This window comes from Cyanistes caeruleus, chromosome 16, assembly GCF_971803275.1.
Source record: "Cyanistes caeruleus chromosome 16, bCyaCae1.hap1.1, whole genome shotgun sequence".
NCBI classification, from domain to species: Eukaryota; Metazoa; Chordata; class Aves; order Passeriformes; family Paridae; genus Cyanistes; species Cyanistes caeruleus.
The window spans coordinates 3,679,833-3,693,435 of NC_141716.1; the positions used below are offsets into that span (position 1 = coordinate 3,679,833).

Genomic DNA, 13,603 nt, shown 5'->3' on the forward strand with positions numbered 1-13,603 from the left:
GGGGCGCGTACCGCGTGACCGGGGCCGTGCCCGACCGGGGACATTCAGGGTGAGGTTGGGGCGGGCGCGGCCCGTGAACCCCCCGGGCCCGGGTGAAGGGTGCACCCGGGGGTGGCACCGCCGGCTCCGCCGCCCATCGCGCCAGCACGGGCGGGTGCGGTCTGTGAGCCGCGCTCCGGTCAGGCCGGAGCTCGCACGGCCCGGGTCGGCCCCGTCGCCCCTCGCCGCCTTGCCGGGCGCGGCGGGGTCGGAGCCGCGGGTGTCCCATGACGTCAGCGCGGCCATAGGTGCCCGGTGACGTCACACCGCAGCGGCCTTCCCGCTTCGGCCGGCAGGGGGCGCAGGGAGAGCGGCAGGCGGGGTGTGACGTCACGCGCGTGAGGCGCGGCAGGCGCGGGGCCAGCGGCCCGGCCCGGCCGGTTTTGTAAGAGATTTCGTAAGGGTTTCATAACCCGCACCGCTGCCAGGGACGCGGCAGCTGGCACCGACTGACTCCCGGCTCATCCGCGGCCTGATTTACGGCCGTAATAACGGAGTGGGCACGGCTCCAAACAGACCCACATGCGTTTCTTGGCGCGCCGTCAAGCGCTTCCTTCTAAAATTCCCGACAATATTGGAAAGTGCCGTGAGTTCAGTGAAAACGGGGCTTTGGTCAAACAGCCGGGTAGCGTTTCATGCACACAAAGTGACCTCTGTGCACTCGTAACCGCACAGAAATAGCCTCAGTGGAAAAGCAGGAGAGGGAAACTTCCCAGAAACAGGTTCTGTCACACCGTGCCATCGCTGGCGCCCCTCTGCCGTGCCAGAAATCCCAGTCCTGTGCCAGGCCTCACAGGCAGTGAACATCCCCTGTGCATCCCCAACATCAAATCCAGCAGCTCTGGTACAGAGAAGCTACTATTTAATGCTAAATGCCAGGTTCAGCCAGCAGCAAATACTTAAATGAGAGCTGTTAAGAGAATAATTTTTTGCTGGGCATACCTGTCTTGATTGTATTTTCCCTGACTCTTTGACCTCATGGATTGTTCCTGAGCATGGTTAACACGCTGCTGATCTGCCAGAGTGGACAGAGTCATTGCTGGAAGATTGTGAGGCAGCTCTAAATCCATTGTAGTCTGAATAGCCACCGAGCGATTTTTGCAACTGGTGAGTTTTGCAAAGGATGTTAAAAATGCAAAGCATTTTGAGGGTTCTCAGTGTGACACAGCTGTGGAAGGAGGTGTCCCTTAAATGGCAAGGACAGTGCAGCAGATACCCATTCCTTATCCATCAGGCTGCCTGTAGCCTCTTCAGGGTATTTTTCTGAAAAAGAAATGTTATCTACTGGAAGCAAAGCAAAATGTCATCTCCAAGAAGGAAGCATATGCTAACATATGGTGCAGATTAGGAGCTAGATTTCAGCAGTTCTTGCTCACGTAAACTTCAGGCTATTTTAACAGGAGATTTGTTAAAGTAGATCTCTATATCTGAGTGATATCAAGTGTGGAACTACTTATAAACCTTGTAAGAGAAATAACACAATTATAAATAATACAGCCAGACTTTAGGAAAATAAAATGCACATTTGTAACTGCAGAATAAAAAGTGGCACAACCTAAACTTTAGAATTATTTACATATAATACCATGAAATACAATATCTTTGCCCCTATATGTTGTCAGTGTTTGTCTAATAACTGAAATAAAAGAAAACATTCTGTCAGTTAAGTTTGTCCAGTCCCAAGCAGTTCCAAAATGATCACTGAGGACGATGATGGACACAGAGAAGAGAACATAAAAACCTGTGGAAACCCATGATGAGATTCCTTAGTCTTCCTATGTGTCCTTCAGGGGCTGTTTGCTCACAACAGCCAAATGCAACTGCTGCCTGAAAATGTGTTTTTATTGAAGTAACCAGCATTCTTTACCAGTTTTACATCCTCTGCAAGGCATTAAGAGTTTCACTGCTGATGTTGAGTCCTAACACTGGCGTCCCCACTGCTGCAGCAAACTGGCCTCCCACCCCAAAGTCCTTCCCCTTCCTTCTTCAGAATAGATGTCCCAAACGCCTCACCCCTGAGACCTGTAGCCTTCCTTTGACCCAGGGCAGAGGGAAAGGACCAGAATGCAGCAAACAGCACTTGAGAGCCCTGAGCTCCATAAACCTCACAGCCTCAAGCAGGGGAGCTGCACTGCCAAACTGCCCCTGAGCTCTGCAGCTCTGCCCAGGCTGTGTGAGCTGTGTGGGCTGGCCCTGGGGCCACCTGAGGACAGTTATTTCTGTTCTGGGGCTGCTGCTCGTGGTGCTCTGGAACAGCTCTTCACGTGGCCAGGATGAGCACTGTGAGAAACAAGGCAGCTAAATTTCTGTTTGCACACTGAGCCATAAATGAAATGAAAAAATGTCAGGAAAGCCATGCTAGTGCTGCAGAGCAAGAACAACTGATCTGGGCTGATTTGACCAATGTTGTGCAGCCCCAAAACACCCACTGGAACCAGCTTGGCTTTAGCCAGACCTGCAGCAGTTCTCTCAGTTCAGCGCATTTGTTCTTCACCCTCTGACAAACACTGACTTGCTGGTTGTATAATGCAATTCAGTTCAACTCAGTTACAACACAGAGCAGTGTAAGACAACCAAATGCCTGTTTTTGTTTCTGCACTTTATCAGATGACCAGGAAAGTTTTGTTTTCTGTACTGTAGTATTTACTTCCTCCCTCAGTTTGCAGAAAAAAGAGCTTATAGAAATAGCCAACAAATTCCTTTCCCTTAGTCTTCCATATTCCACCAGAAATAGCCATCAAGTTGCCTAGGAAATACTAATAAAAATTTTTACAGATTATCATTTTCTATCCTCAGGCTAATACCTGTCACTGTGAAGAAGAGATTAAATGCCAGTAACTATATCAGCTTTCAGAGAAGAGCTGCAGGTGTTTATATAATTACTAAGAAATCAGTTTGGATTGATTCCCGTCTTCTGTGTGGGAAAACCACGAGAGGGGGGTGCTGGGTCTCATGTGTTGTCTGTGTATTCCATTTCCTGTGTGTCCCTGTGAGAACAGTCTTTTAGATTTCTATTTGCACAAGTACTCATCTGTGATGAAGTAGCTTTTCTTCCCTTTGCAGGTATTGGTTACCACAGCTACAATTACACTGCACAGCTCTCTGGGATGTGATTTCAATAAAGCCAGTCCAGTGTCTCAGGTAACAGAGATGTCCAAACCCAAAAACCTGAGAACAATTCAGAGTGCAAATGTCCTGCTGTACACCTGTGCACTCACTGGTACTTTATGTGAACAGTGAGGAAAGCCAAGGACATCATTCACAGGAAGAGGAAGCTCTCACCAGGAGGTGAGGGATATCTTAAAAAAATTTAAAGCTGTCTTTGGCTGGAAAAAGAATCGCCACTTCATCTTGACCATGGATTTGCTTTTTCTTGGAGAAGCCCTGAAAGGCAGAGTTGCAGTCAGAAGTGGAACAGGTGATATAGAGGGTGGTAAATCTCCCATCAGATCCTACCTTGGATCTCCCATGGTACCCAGAGAGGGAATGGCACACCCCAGAGAGCCCCTCTGCAAACTTAAAGGATATTTGGATGGAGTGTCACAGGATCAATAAGCAAAATCATTTAATATTCCACTCACATTTGAAGTCATTCTTAATGACTGAAAAACAACAAATTAGTGATAAGATCTTTAGAAACCTGTGGCCACCTGATGTGGAAGGACAGCTTGGGATTTGAACTGCTGATTGGTGATACTGCTACACTGCTGCTACAGCTGCACAGTTTTAGCTGACTGGGGCCAAGAGCATCAAGGGGAGACTGAGATTTTGTTACCTGCTATTTAATATCTCTCCCTTCCCCAAATACCCCTGCACACCTTGAAGAACCCTGCCCAAATCCCACCAATATCCTGCCCCCTCCCCCCTATAAATTCAAACCCAGACATTATCTTTGCTTCACAATGCAAAGTTTAAGTTAGGGAATATTAAAAATGTGCATCTTTAATAGAATTATCTGGGACAAACATTTGATTTTCAGATCCTTTTTATTTTATTCTTCTGCCATAAAATGTGCCAAGAGGCTTAGAGCTGCACACCTTCAGAGTGCTGTTGCCTCATATACCTTCCTTACCCAGCATGTGATACATCTCCTGCAGTTGGGAAACACTCTGTCTAACACTGCCTACACTAACCAGGCTCTGGCACTGTTTATATAATTTGAATGCAAATAATTATTTTTTCTTATCAGCTTCCTCCCCCACCTGACAACATCCAAAATGTAAACGCCCTGCGCACAGGATCCCACCCAGCTGGCCTGAGCTACTTCTGACACTCACTCTTCCACCTGCCCTCTGGGCTCCTTTGTTTTAACACACTCAAATTACCACAGAGAAATGATTTACCACCTTACACAGCTGTGCTTGGCTTGATGTTTGGCAGCAGAGGTCTTAAACAGGTAACAGCCCTTAAATGGCTTTTGGCAAGGAGTGGTCTGGTTTCAATTTAAAAACTGACTCAGAATTTGTAATAAGGTAGGTGCTGTTTGACTCATTTTAACTTTTTAATTTCAGTTGTGCAGTTTCCTTGACTTGCAGAGTTCAGGCAGTTGGATTATGGCTCTACAAACATCTTGTCTGTGTCAGGAGTGGGAGCAGCAGCTGCCACCAGGTGTTAGACTGAGTGCAGGTTCACGGTGGTGCACGGCTCGTGGATGAAGGGGACTGTGCTGTTGTCTGGGAAACAGTCTCTGAATCTCTGAGAATGTGACAGATCCCAGCCAGATAATGTTTGCTCTTGCAAGCATCACAAATGTGCATGTGATCAAGTAGGCAGATGATAATCACATGTTATCACCCACAACTCATGAGCAAGCACAGTAACAGCACAATTAAAGACAAAACCACAAATTTTAAAGTACTTTGAAAATGCTGATGATTTTGTGTTGTTTGGAGATAATCATGTTTCTTCCCCAGTGATCCTTGTGTATTTCAAAAGATGACAACAGTTCTTATAAAAACATTCTCAAACATATGTTGGTGCAACTTTCAGTGCAAAGCCTGTAGAACCAGTGACGACAGGTCATGGTCAGATTTATGTATTAAACCACAAACATAACTCATGGTCTTCAGACCTTGCTCCCGTGTCCAAAATTTATATCAAACTCTTTGTTTCAGAAATTTTGTGCTCCATCAGCTATCTTTGGGCATGGTTTAAAGAAATCACAACCTGGAAATAAAAGCTGTCACTTTGTCATACACAAAGTACCGCATGGAAGTGGCCACTTTGTCATCAGTGCTGACATCTCACTGTCACCAAGACAATGATTGGATCAATTATCAACCAAACAGTCTTGAGGCACGTGGGCTTTCATGTGCCCATGGCTAACCACAGAGCTCTGCTGAAGGAAAGCCATTAAATCATTATTCTTCAAAGTTTTGTGGGCCAGAGAACAGGTGGATCCTAGATTTAGGAGTATTTCTGCTGTCCTTAGTGCTGGGATTGTATTTGTTATGCAGGGGGAGGATCCAGTCTCTGCAACTGAGAGCACAAGACCTCCTCTGTGACTCCAGTCCTTGGATCTTTAACAGGAGCAGCAGCTTAAGGCTCAGTCCCAGCCTCTCCTCTGTGCCTGACAGTGGGAATTCGCAACCCAAAATGAGAAGAAATGTTGGTGTTTGGACAGGACTGACAATTCACAGGAAAACAGCGAGCATGGGAGTCAAAAACTGCACCTGAAAATGATCCTTGTCCGGTTGGGGATGAGGCGCTCTGATATTTAAAAATTTTTAATATCTTATCTGGCCAGTGGTAGTTTCTTGTTTGTAGCTTCACTGAAAATATTTCTCTTTTCCAAAGAGCCTTCTGAAGGTTTCTCATGAGTTCATTTCATCCAGCTTAAGGGATAAACTATAAAAGAAAAAGAAATAAAAATATTAATCAAATAGGAGAGTTTAAGATGGAAACATAATGCAGGATCTTCCATGCAAATAAAATAACAGAATACTCTTAATACACAGATGGGACAAAAGTATTTTCTTTTATGGTATGCTCTAATAAACATATTAAACTGTAAAGTAAGCAGACTCCATAAAATCCTCACTAATGTAAAAGTCATAGATTCCTTTTAGGAAAAATCAAAGGCCATGAGATGGTGTGATCAAAACTGTCAGTGTCCAGCTTGATAAAATTCCTGAATCTGCATTTCCTGTAACCACTGTCTGACACTCCAGGCCATGGGGGCTTTTTAATGTACTTAACTGTGAAATATTACAGCACTTAAGGAAAGTGAGAGGAATATGTGGGAATACTTATAATCTTGGAAATCCTGCAAAAGAACTCCACTACATTCTGTCCTGATCCAAAGCCAAACACATTTAACAGGCCTGTACAAGCCTGCTACACACAGACCAAGAACATTTGAGTCAAATATATGCAATAACTTGAAGAGGATCTAAGAATTTAGTAAATATTACAAAAACATGTGAGCTGTTAAAAATCCATTTGCAGACCAGTCCTGGGTGTGTTGCACTTGTGAAGGACAGCAAGTAAAATCCTCACAGCCTAGACTCACCCCTCAGACTCTCCTAGGCATTCCACTACCATTGTTAATTGGCACAGCTTCATTAGTGATGATTAATTAGAGAGCCCTTTGGGAGAAAACAGCTTTTTCACCACTGTACTGCCTAGACTTAATGAAATGGAGCTGCCTGCAACTTAATGTTTCAGCAATAATGAAAGGAATAAGCTACGTGTATAAATAAAAAAAGGAAAAGTTAAATTCCATACACTGAGAAATCATCAATTTTATCCCAATATGATTAAGTCAGCTTGGACTGATCCATCTCCTGAGGATGTATATGTGTTCTCTGTTACATGAATAGAGTCCAAAATGTAAACAGACAGCCACAAACTGAAGTTAAAAATATTTTTAAAAGGAATAAGTAGTTTTAGCCTTGACTACTCTTCTCACAAAACCATTTAAAATGCAATTTTTTGTATCTAGGACTTGCATAGTGTACATTAAAGCTCTTTCTACCTAGCTACCTCAATTTAGTTCTTCTCTAAAATGAGTCATTTGAGAACCACTTCCAAGTTGCTGCACAAGTAAATAATATCAGTTCTAGTGCACTGGTTCAATAGGATATCCTGCAGGTTCATGGTTAATGATGGCAAAAATGGAGTTAAAGCTTCTTAGTGTCAATGTTTGGTTTTGATGGTCAGAAATAAGAGGAATTTTTATATACCCTTTCTACTGATGAAAAATTCTGAGTATCCAGGAGCTCTCTGAAATACACAAAATACTGTAAAGCAGTAATTATTAAAAATAAAAGCCTATAAAATGCAAGATGAAGAGCACAGCCCTTCTTTTTAATCAAGATGTGCATTCTATGTGTCTTCAAAGCCAGAAGCTCCCAAATGTGCAGTGGGATGAGTAGCATAGGAACAGGAAAAACAAATACTGTGTGACCAGCTGGACACTCCTGAGCAGACAGACTCACACAGGGATTGGTGCTGCCAGATCCATCCGTGAGGGGAGCAGTAGGCCAGGAGACTTCTAAGGAAAATGATGACATTAATAAAAAGCCTCCACAAAGCTTCATTAATCACAAAACTTGGAGGCAATCCAGTATCAGCAACAACTAAAACTTATTTCATTTATTTCATTACTTATTTCACTACTCCAAAATCAATGTTTGTTCCCTTTATAAATGTGTGTTTGAGTGTCACATATCTTAAACCTTGCTGATTAAAGAATCTGTAAATATTTTAAAGAAAAAAAAATTGATGATGATGATGATGATGATGATGATGATGATATTGCTGAGGTATCACTGCATCCCTCTCATGAGGAGAAAAGACCTGGGTTTCAAAACTGACACATTTCTGAGTAGCTTTTGTTTTCCTGCTTCCCTGAAGTTCAGTGGAGGTATTTGAATTATACTCACAAGTTCATTATGTTTGGGTAATTTCTTTAAACATTATAAAATGATAGTGTAATCAGAGATATTCAGATATTCAGTGTTAGGAAATGTTCCCTTTACAAGCCATAATAACCAGTATTTGCTGTAGGAATAAAGAGATAGGAAATAACCTTAGGATGGTTTGGGTTGGAAAGGAACTTCTTGATGCAAATGATTTTAATTAAAGTAAAAAAAAAAAGATAAAAAGTGGGAAATTACAGTTTAAAGTTGCAGTAACTACATAGAAGAATCTGTAATTAGGCAGGAAGCTCTTTACAGCTGACTATTAACCCAAACAGCACCTTTCAGTTGTTCCTGGTTGTTTGATGGCTTTGTTCAAGAAAATACAAAATACTCATGCCCACAGAACTCTAGTGAAATATGTAAGTAGTAGTATCTCAGATGTTACAAATATGAAAATGTTGAGGAAATTTTCTGGGATCAGCTAAGGACTCAATTCCCAGGAAAAAATTAGTGGGAGTTGAGCTTCCAACTCACATGTTCTCTTTTCCGAAATCTGTCTTGGATGGCTTTTTTGAGACAAAGAATGGTTCACCTGGAATTAAAATGTGAGAATTCCCAGTTCAGTCATGTGAGCCACATTTTCTCCCTGTACCATCTTATTTTTTTGAATTTCATTGCCATGCTGCCACATAGGATGGGTGTGTGAAGGAGTCCTTGCACAGAACTTGACATCAAAATTTACTTTCCTGAAGTAGTTTTATTAATGATTGCTGGGGAGGACAGACCCATCTTTTCCCCAAACCTTTGCTGATGGTAGGGATTAGGAGAGGTTGGTAATTATTGAAAGGGCAAGGTAATTCTAATGTATATCTTTTTTCCATTGCTGTATTTTTAATTTGGAGAAGCCTTGAAGAGTTTATGAAATTGCCATGTACTTCAGGGGCTTAGTTTTTATTAAAATGAATCCTTAAAGGGTAATTTAGCAACAGATCTTTGCAAACACAATCACTGAAACACAGACATGAGTGGAGCTGTTCAGATGACTGTTTCCATAACAGCACACAGCTACAGCAGGTCCTCAGAGACACAGGATACTGTTTCTATGGTGATAGAATGTCTGAGCCTCGAGGAGCACAGAAATCCATTATGAAAAATAGAAACTAATATTTTAAATTAAAGAGACTTCCTTGTTCACACTTATTTGTGTTTAGTCACCTTTTTGCTATGTCTAGATTTTAGACTGGAGACTCTCTTGAGCTTGTTTTTCTAAAACAATAGGTGGTATCTGGACATTCTCTCTGCCCACCTCTTATTAACCTCCTGGTTAATTTGATTCCAGTTCCAGTTCCAGGGTGGCACTGCTGTGTGTCTCTGGCTGGGCTGAGCACAAGGAGTGGTGACACCGCTGCTGGGACATCCATACAGTGAATTCAGCTGCTTTCTGTCCTCAGCTGAGGGCAGGAGGGGCAGGAAAGAAAGAGTAGGGGTACAGAAGATGCATTTATGGTGCTTTTTGAGCACCTCAAATAGCCAATGGTAACAAGTAAATGAAAAGTGCTAGAAGGCAGCACAGGAACAATTTCAGGGTGGTAGGAGGGTGCATAGAACCACAGACAGTGTAGGAGTGTCGCTCTTTGTCTTAAAACATGAATTATGTCCCTGCTAAGTAATACCAGTTGTTAACAATGCTGGTACTCTCAATTCTTCGTGCTTTTCCCATGTTCCCACATCCTGAGTTGCCTAGATCCTTGGCTGTAAAAATTCTTCCAGATTATTCTACTGGGGTCAAATCACAAAGGATCTGTAATATGCTAATACCGAGCATGTTCTCAACAGAACCTGTGCACTCCTTTGCAGGAGACCATCAGAAATTGAAACTAATCCAAGTAAAGAGCATTACTATTACTATTTTCAGTGATTTCAGAGCACCATGTATGGAGCCTGAGTCTGGCTGCAGTGAGTGCAGTCTGGATGCTGAAGGCTTTTCTGAGCATGTACCAAGGATTTCAGGACAAGGAGATAACACGTTAATAGCTGAAAAATTGCTGATACAATTTCGGTGTCTGCTTTTGAAAATCAGAACCATTAATGGTGTCAATAAATTTGAAAAAGTCATGGTAATCCAATTACTGCTATTTTAAAACACTAAGGTTCCTTTGTAGCTATGGAAACAAAAATGCAGACATTAATGAGCAAGGGGGGAAAAACCCTGGTGTTTCCTTGACAACAGATAAAAGCAAAGCTCCATGAGACCCAAAGGAGAGAGGGACAGAAATACCTCTCACCATGACAGACAACTGAAATCCAAGTCCAGTGCAATAATAAATTCCACTCTGCCAGGAGTGCTCTTTCAGGTGACCACTCCCTGTCTTTATCCTGCAGTTATCCATGCATGAGGCTCTCAAGGTAAGAACTGCAGCCTTAAAGCAGGTGATGAGGACTGGAACCCTCCTGGGGCACTCCTGGAACAGGTGAGTGTTGTGTGGAGCGTGGAAGAGCTCCTCAGACCCCAGGCTGAGAGGCCAAGTGCCAGATCCGAGCCTGCCCTGGTGCTTTGTGGTGTGGATGTGACTCGTGCTCCACATGAGCTCAGGGCACAGGGGACACCACCAGGGCACCCCCAGGGGTTGAAGAGCTCCTGTTCCCTGCAGTGCATCCTAAACTCAGTGTTCACATATATATTCATATATAGCACCTCTTCTCCTAGTGAAAATCTGTCTGTTAGATAAAAGTATGACACAGATACAAGCAATGTGCAACTGCAACTTAATTGTTATAACTTGAAATTTAGCTGGCAGCTCTCACAAAATATTGTTTGTCAGGGGAACTCAACATTATTCAAAGATAACATAAGAGTGGAATTGAGACACAGCTAAATAAGAAGACACCTGTCAGGTTACAGGGCTGTTTTTCAGTGGATAGCATATAGCATAATAGAATATTGATATGTAAAATGATTAATAAAATAATAAACAGAAGAGTTAAATTGGCAAGTTTCTCCCAGGCATTTTGGAAAAGCTGAACTTTCAAAAAAGGTCTTGTTCTAACTCTATCCAGCTTATGGTAAAAGTGTAGATCCCTTCATAATGGGAAGGACAGTGTATCAATTGGTTCAAAATTCTAAGTTTTGGTCAGTCAATAGCAATAAAGAGCTGGATACTAAACTACAGGAGTGTAGGGTTTCCTTGACAGCATGTTGGGAAAAAACAAAACTACACAGAAACTTATGGGGAAAATAAAAATAAATACATGATTGAGTTGTCTTAGTGGTGTGGACTGTGGGTTTAGCAGTGACTGGTGCTGGCCTGGGGTCACAATGATGGGAATGCTGCGTTTCTCTATTTATAGTTACTGATGCTTCCTTTTACTGGTTTAGACACTGATCTGAGTTGGTTCAAGTGATCAATGATCCTGTAAATTCTATTCTCTTTCTCTGTAAAACACATTGAAGTCAGTGTACTTGGTGGGCTTTAGAACATTTTTGACTACTGGCAGTAGTTCTCTGTTTTTCTGTCACAAATAAGAAACAGATGGAAAAATGAATACATCTGTAGTTTGTGCACGTACAAACCACTGAACCTTGTTGCCTTTTCGAGTTAGAGCAACTGTTCCTCTGAAAGCTACATTGCTTCTAAGTGTGTCATAATGGTAATTACTCATGTTTGTGATGTGATATGCCTGAAAAACTACAGCTCATTAATCCTGCAGTCTATAGGATCCAGAAAGACCCATCCTATTCCTCCTGCAAAACATCTCTTTTGTGGCATGATATCCTCCACTTCTTTAACCTTTCAACTATCAGCAAAAGGAAGATTTGGGCAAAGAGGAGGAACTGGAGCTCTTCATTCTCACCCCATCACCTGATACTTCAGGAGCAAAACTGGACTCATCTGGCTTTCCTCTCCAATGTCCAAGATTTTTCTTGGATTTTAGGCTATCCTTGTAAATTAGTCCAAAAAACAACCCTTCACAATACCTGCTTATGGTGAATTAATACTAAAAACCCAAACCAAATAAAGCCCCAGATCAAACTGTGTGATGATTCAGCATTTAGAGCCTTAACTAACACAAATTGAAACTACATTTAGAAAAAGGGTTTATGGGATTTTGACACAAGATGGTTTGACGCTGGACTTTTCCTTTTCTTTTTTTTCCTTTCTCCTTTGAGTGTCTGCCTGTCCAGCCCTGCTGTTGGGCTGTGGAAAGAACCCAAGTACTTTAAAGGAAAAAATCACTTCTTAAGTGAAACACTGAGGTTGTGTCTGCAACCAGCTGAACCTTTTCAGTTTTGTGGCTGCTTTAGCATTTTCTCGTCAGCCCTTGAGTCTTTTCCCAATGGGATCCATTACTTTTGCCTTCTGTTTTAATTTTCCTTGAACTGACTTTTTTTGGCAAGGAGACCCATGTTTGCTTCTAATGAAGCTTTGTCTCTCCCTTTAGCTGTTCAAGCACATTTTTGTCTTTAAGCTTTTTTCTCTTGGTATGGCCTGACCAGTCTGTGAGGGTTACACTCCTCTTTGGGTGGTAGTTCTCGCTGGCTCAACAAACAGAATAAACCACCAGATGAATCCTTGTTAGTTATGCATTGTTGATAGGAGGGTGGTAATTTGCTGCCCAGTTTAAAAGAATGTGATTTTTTGGAATATTTTTCTATATATAATTTTTTCCCCAGATTTTTAATTGTTGCTTTAAAAGATTCTGCCAATTCACAAAGCTGTGATCTTTGGGAAAAAAACAGTCATCTGAAGTACCGTGCTGGAAATGATCAAATGAAAGATGTGTACCATGATTTCTGTACATTCAATTTTAAGAGTTTGTGTCTATAAAAAAACTATTGCTATTTATGATAAGCAATATCCATATTATGCAAAGTTTCTTCATGGGGATTACTCCTCAGAGGGGGATTAGGTGAATTTAGACATTCCAAGTGTTACTTCATCTGCAGCACAGTTGCCAACACCATGGGGAAATGGTGACTTGGAAATACAGCAGCTACAGGGTCATGAAATAATTGTCCATGTCAGAAGGAGACAGAAAGGATCAACACATGCACCTCTGATAGTTACTGCTTCAGGATGTATATTTTGTTACTACACTTTTCAAAATGAGTCAAGAAAATAGTAATTTTCTTTTAAAAATATGAATAATAATAATAATAAAAGATTGAGCCAATACCACTCATTAATAATGCTGTGTTTAACTGGGCAAAAAGGGTGTTCATTGAGCAGACAGAACACAAAGATTAGGAGTTTAGAGAAAGAGTAATAAAAAAAGTTGTGGCTCTTTTCTTTTACTTCTATCCACACACAAAAAAGTTTACTATGCCAGGAAAACAACCAGTTCTACTGCATTGATTTAAGCAATGTCATCTTGCAAACTACATCAGGTAGTGCAATGGCACTGGGACTGCATGAATGGAACCCTGCTGGCAGGCAGATTTCTTGTCTCTCCAGACATTCACTTTCCTGTATCAGCTAAGGACACATTTCTCCAGCAAAATTTTCCTGGAGCTGATCTCAGCTGTTAATGTATACATGGAAAAAGAATTTAAGTTTCTCCTGTGGCCAGACCCCACTTAGTGCCAAGTCAGGCTGTACTGCTGTGTAATAATGGCAATATCTGAGAGTTTTACCACACAGACACAGAACTGCAGATTGCTTTTCATTCATTTTTGGGTGATTCACTGTTTAACTCCTTTA

The 13,603-nt window shown here is 41.9% G+C and overlaps 1 protein-coding gene and 1 long non-coding RNA gene across 8 annotated transcripts in view; one reads left to right on the top strand and one right to left on the bottom strand.

Moving 5' to 3' along the window:
* The first annotated feature begins 9 nt into the window (after positions 1 to 9).
* On the top strand, positions 10 to 5,994 carry LOC111938039 (uncharacterized). Its single transcript, XR_015276981.1, has 3 exons — positions 10 to 1,146; positions 3,103 to 3,180; positions 3,277 to 5,994. It is a non-coding gene; the product is annotated as an uncharacterized LOC111938039 (long non-coding RNA).
* The window catches only part of LOC111938045 (uncharacterized), a 207,498-nt gene continuing 195,437 nt past the window's right edge, over positions 1,543 to 13,603 (bottom strand). For 5 of the 7 annotated variants that reach the window (XR_015276977.1, XR_015276976.1, XR_015276975.1 and 2 more), the window contains one exon: positions 4,007 to 5,886. Coding sequence is in view for 1 of the 7 variants with exons in the window: in XM_086852841.1 (XP_086708967.1) it covers positions 5,875 to 5,886 (12 nt within the window). In the remaining 6 variants the exon portion in view is untranslated. Of the gene's footprint in view, positions 3,424 to 4,006; positions 5,887 to 13,603 lie in introns of those variants that run through there. The other 2 variants (XR_015276978.1, XR_015276979.1) reach the window with 2 other exon arrangements.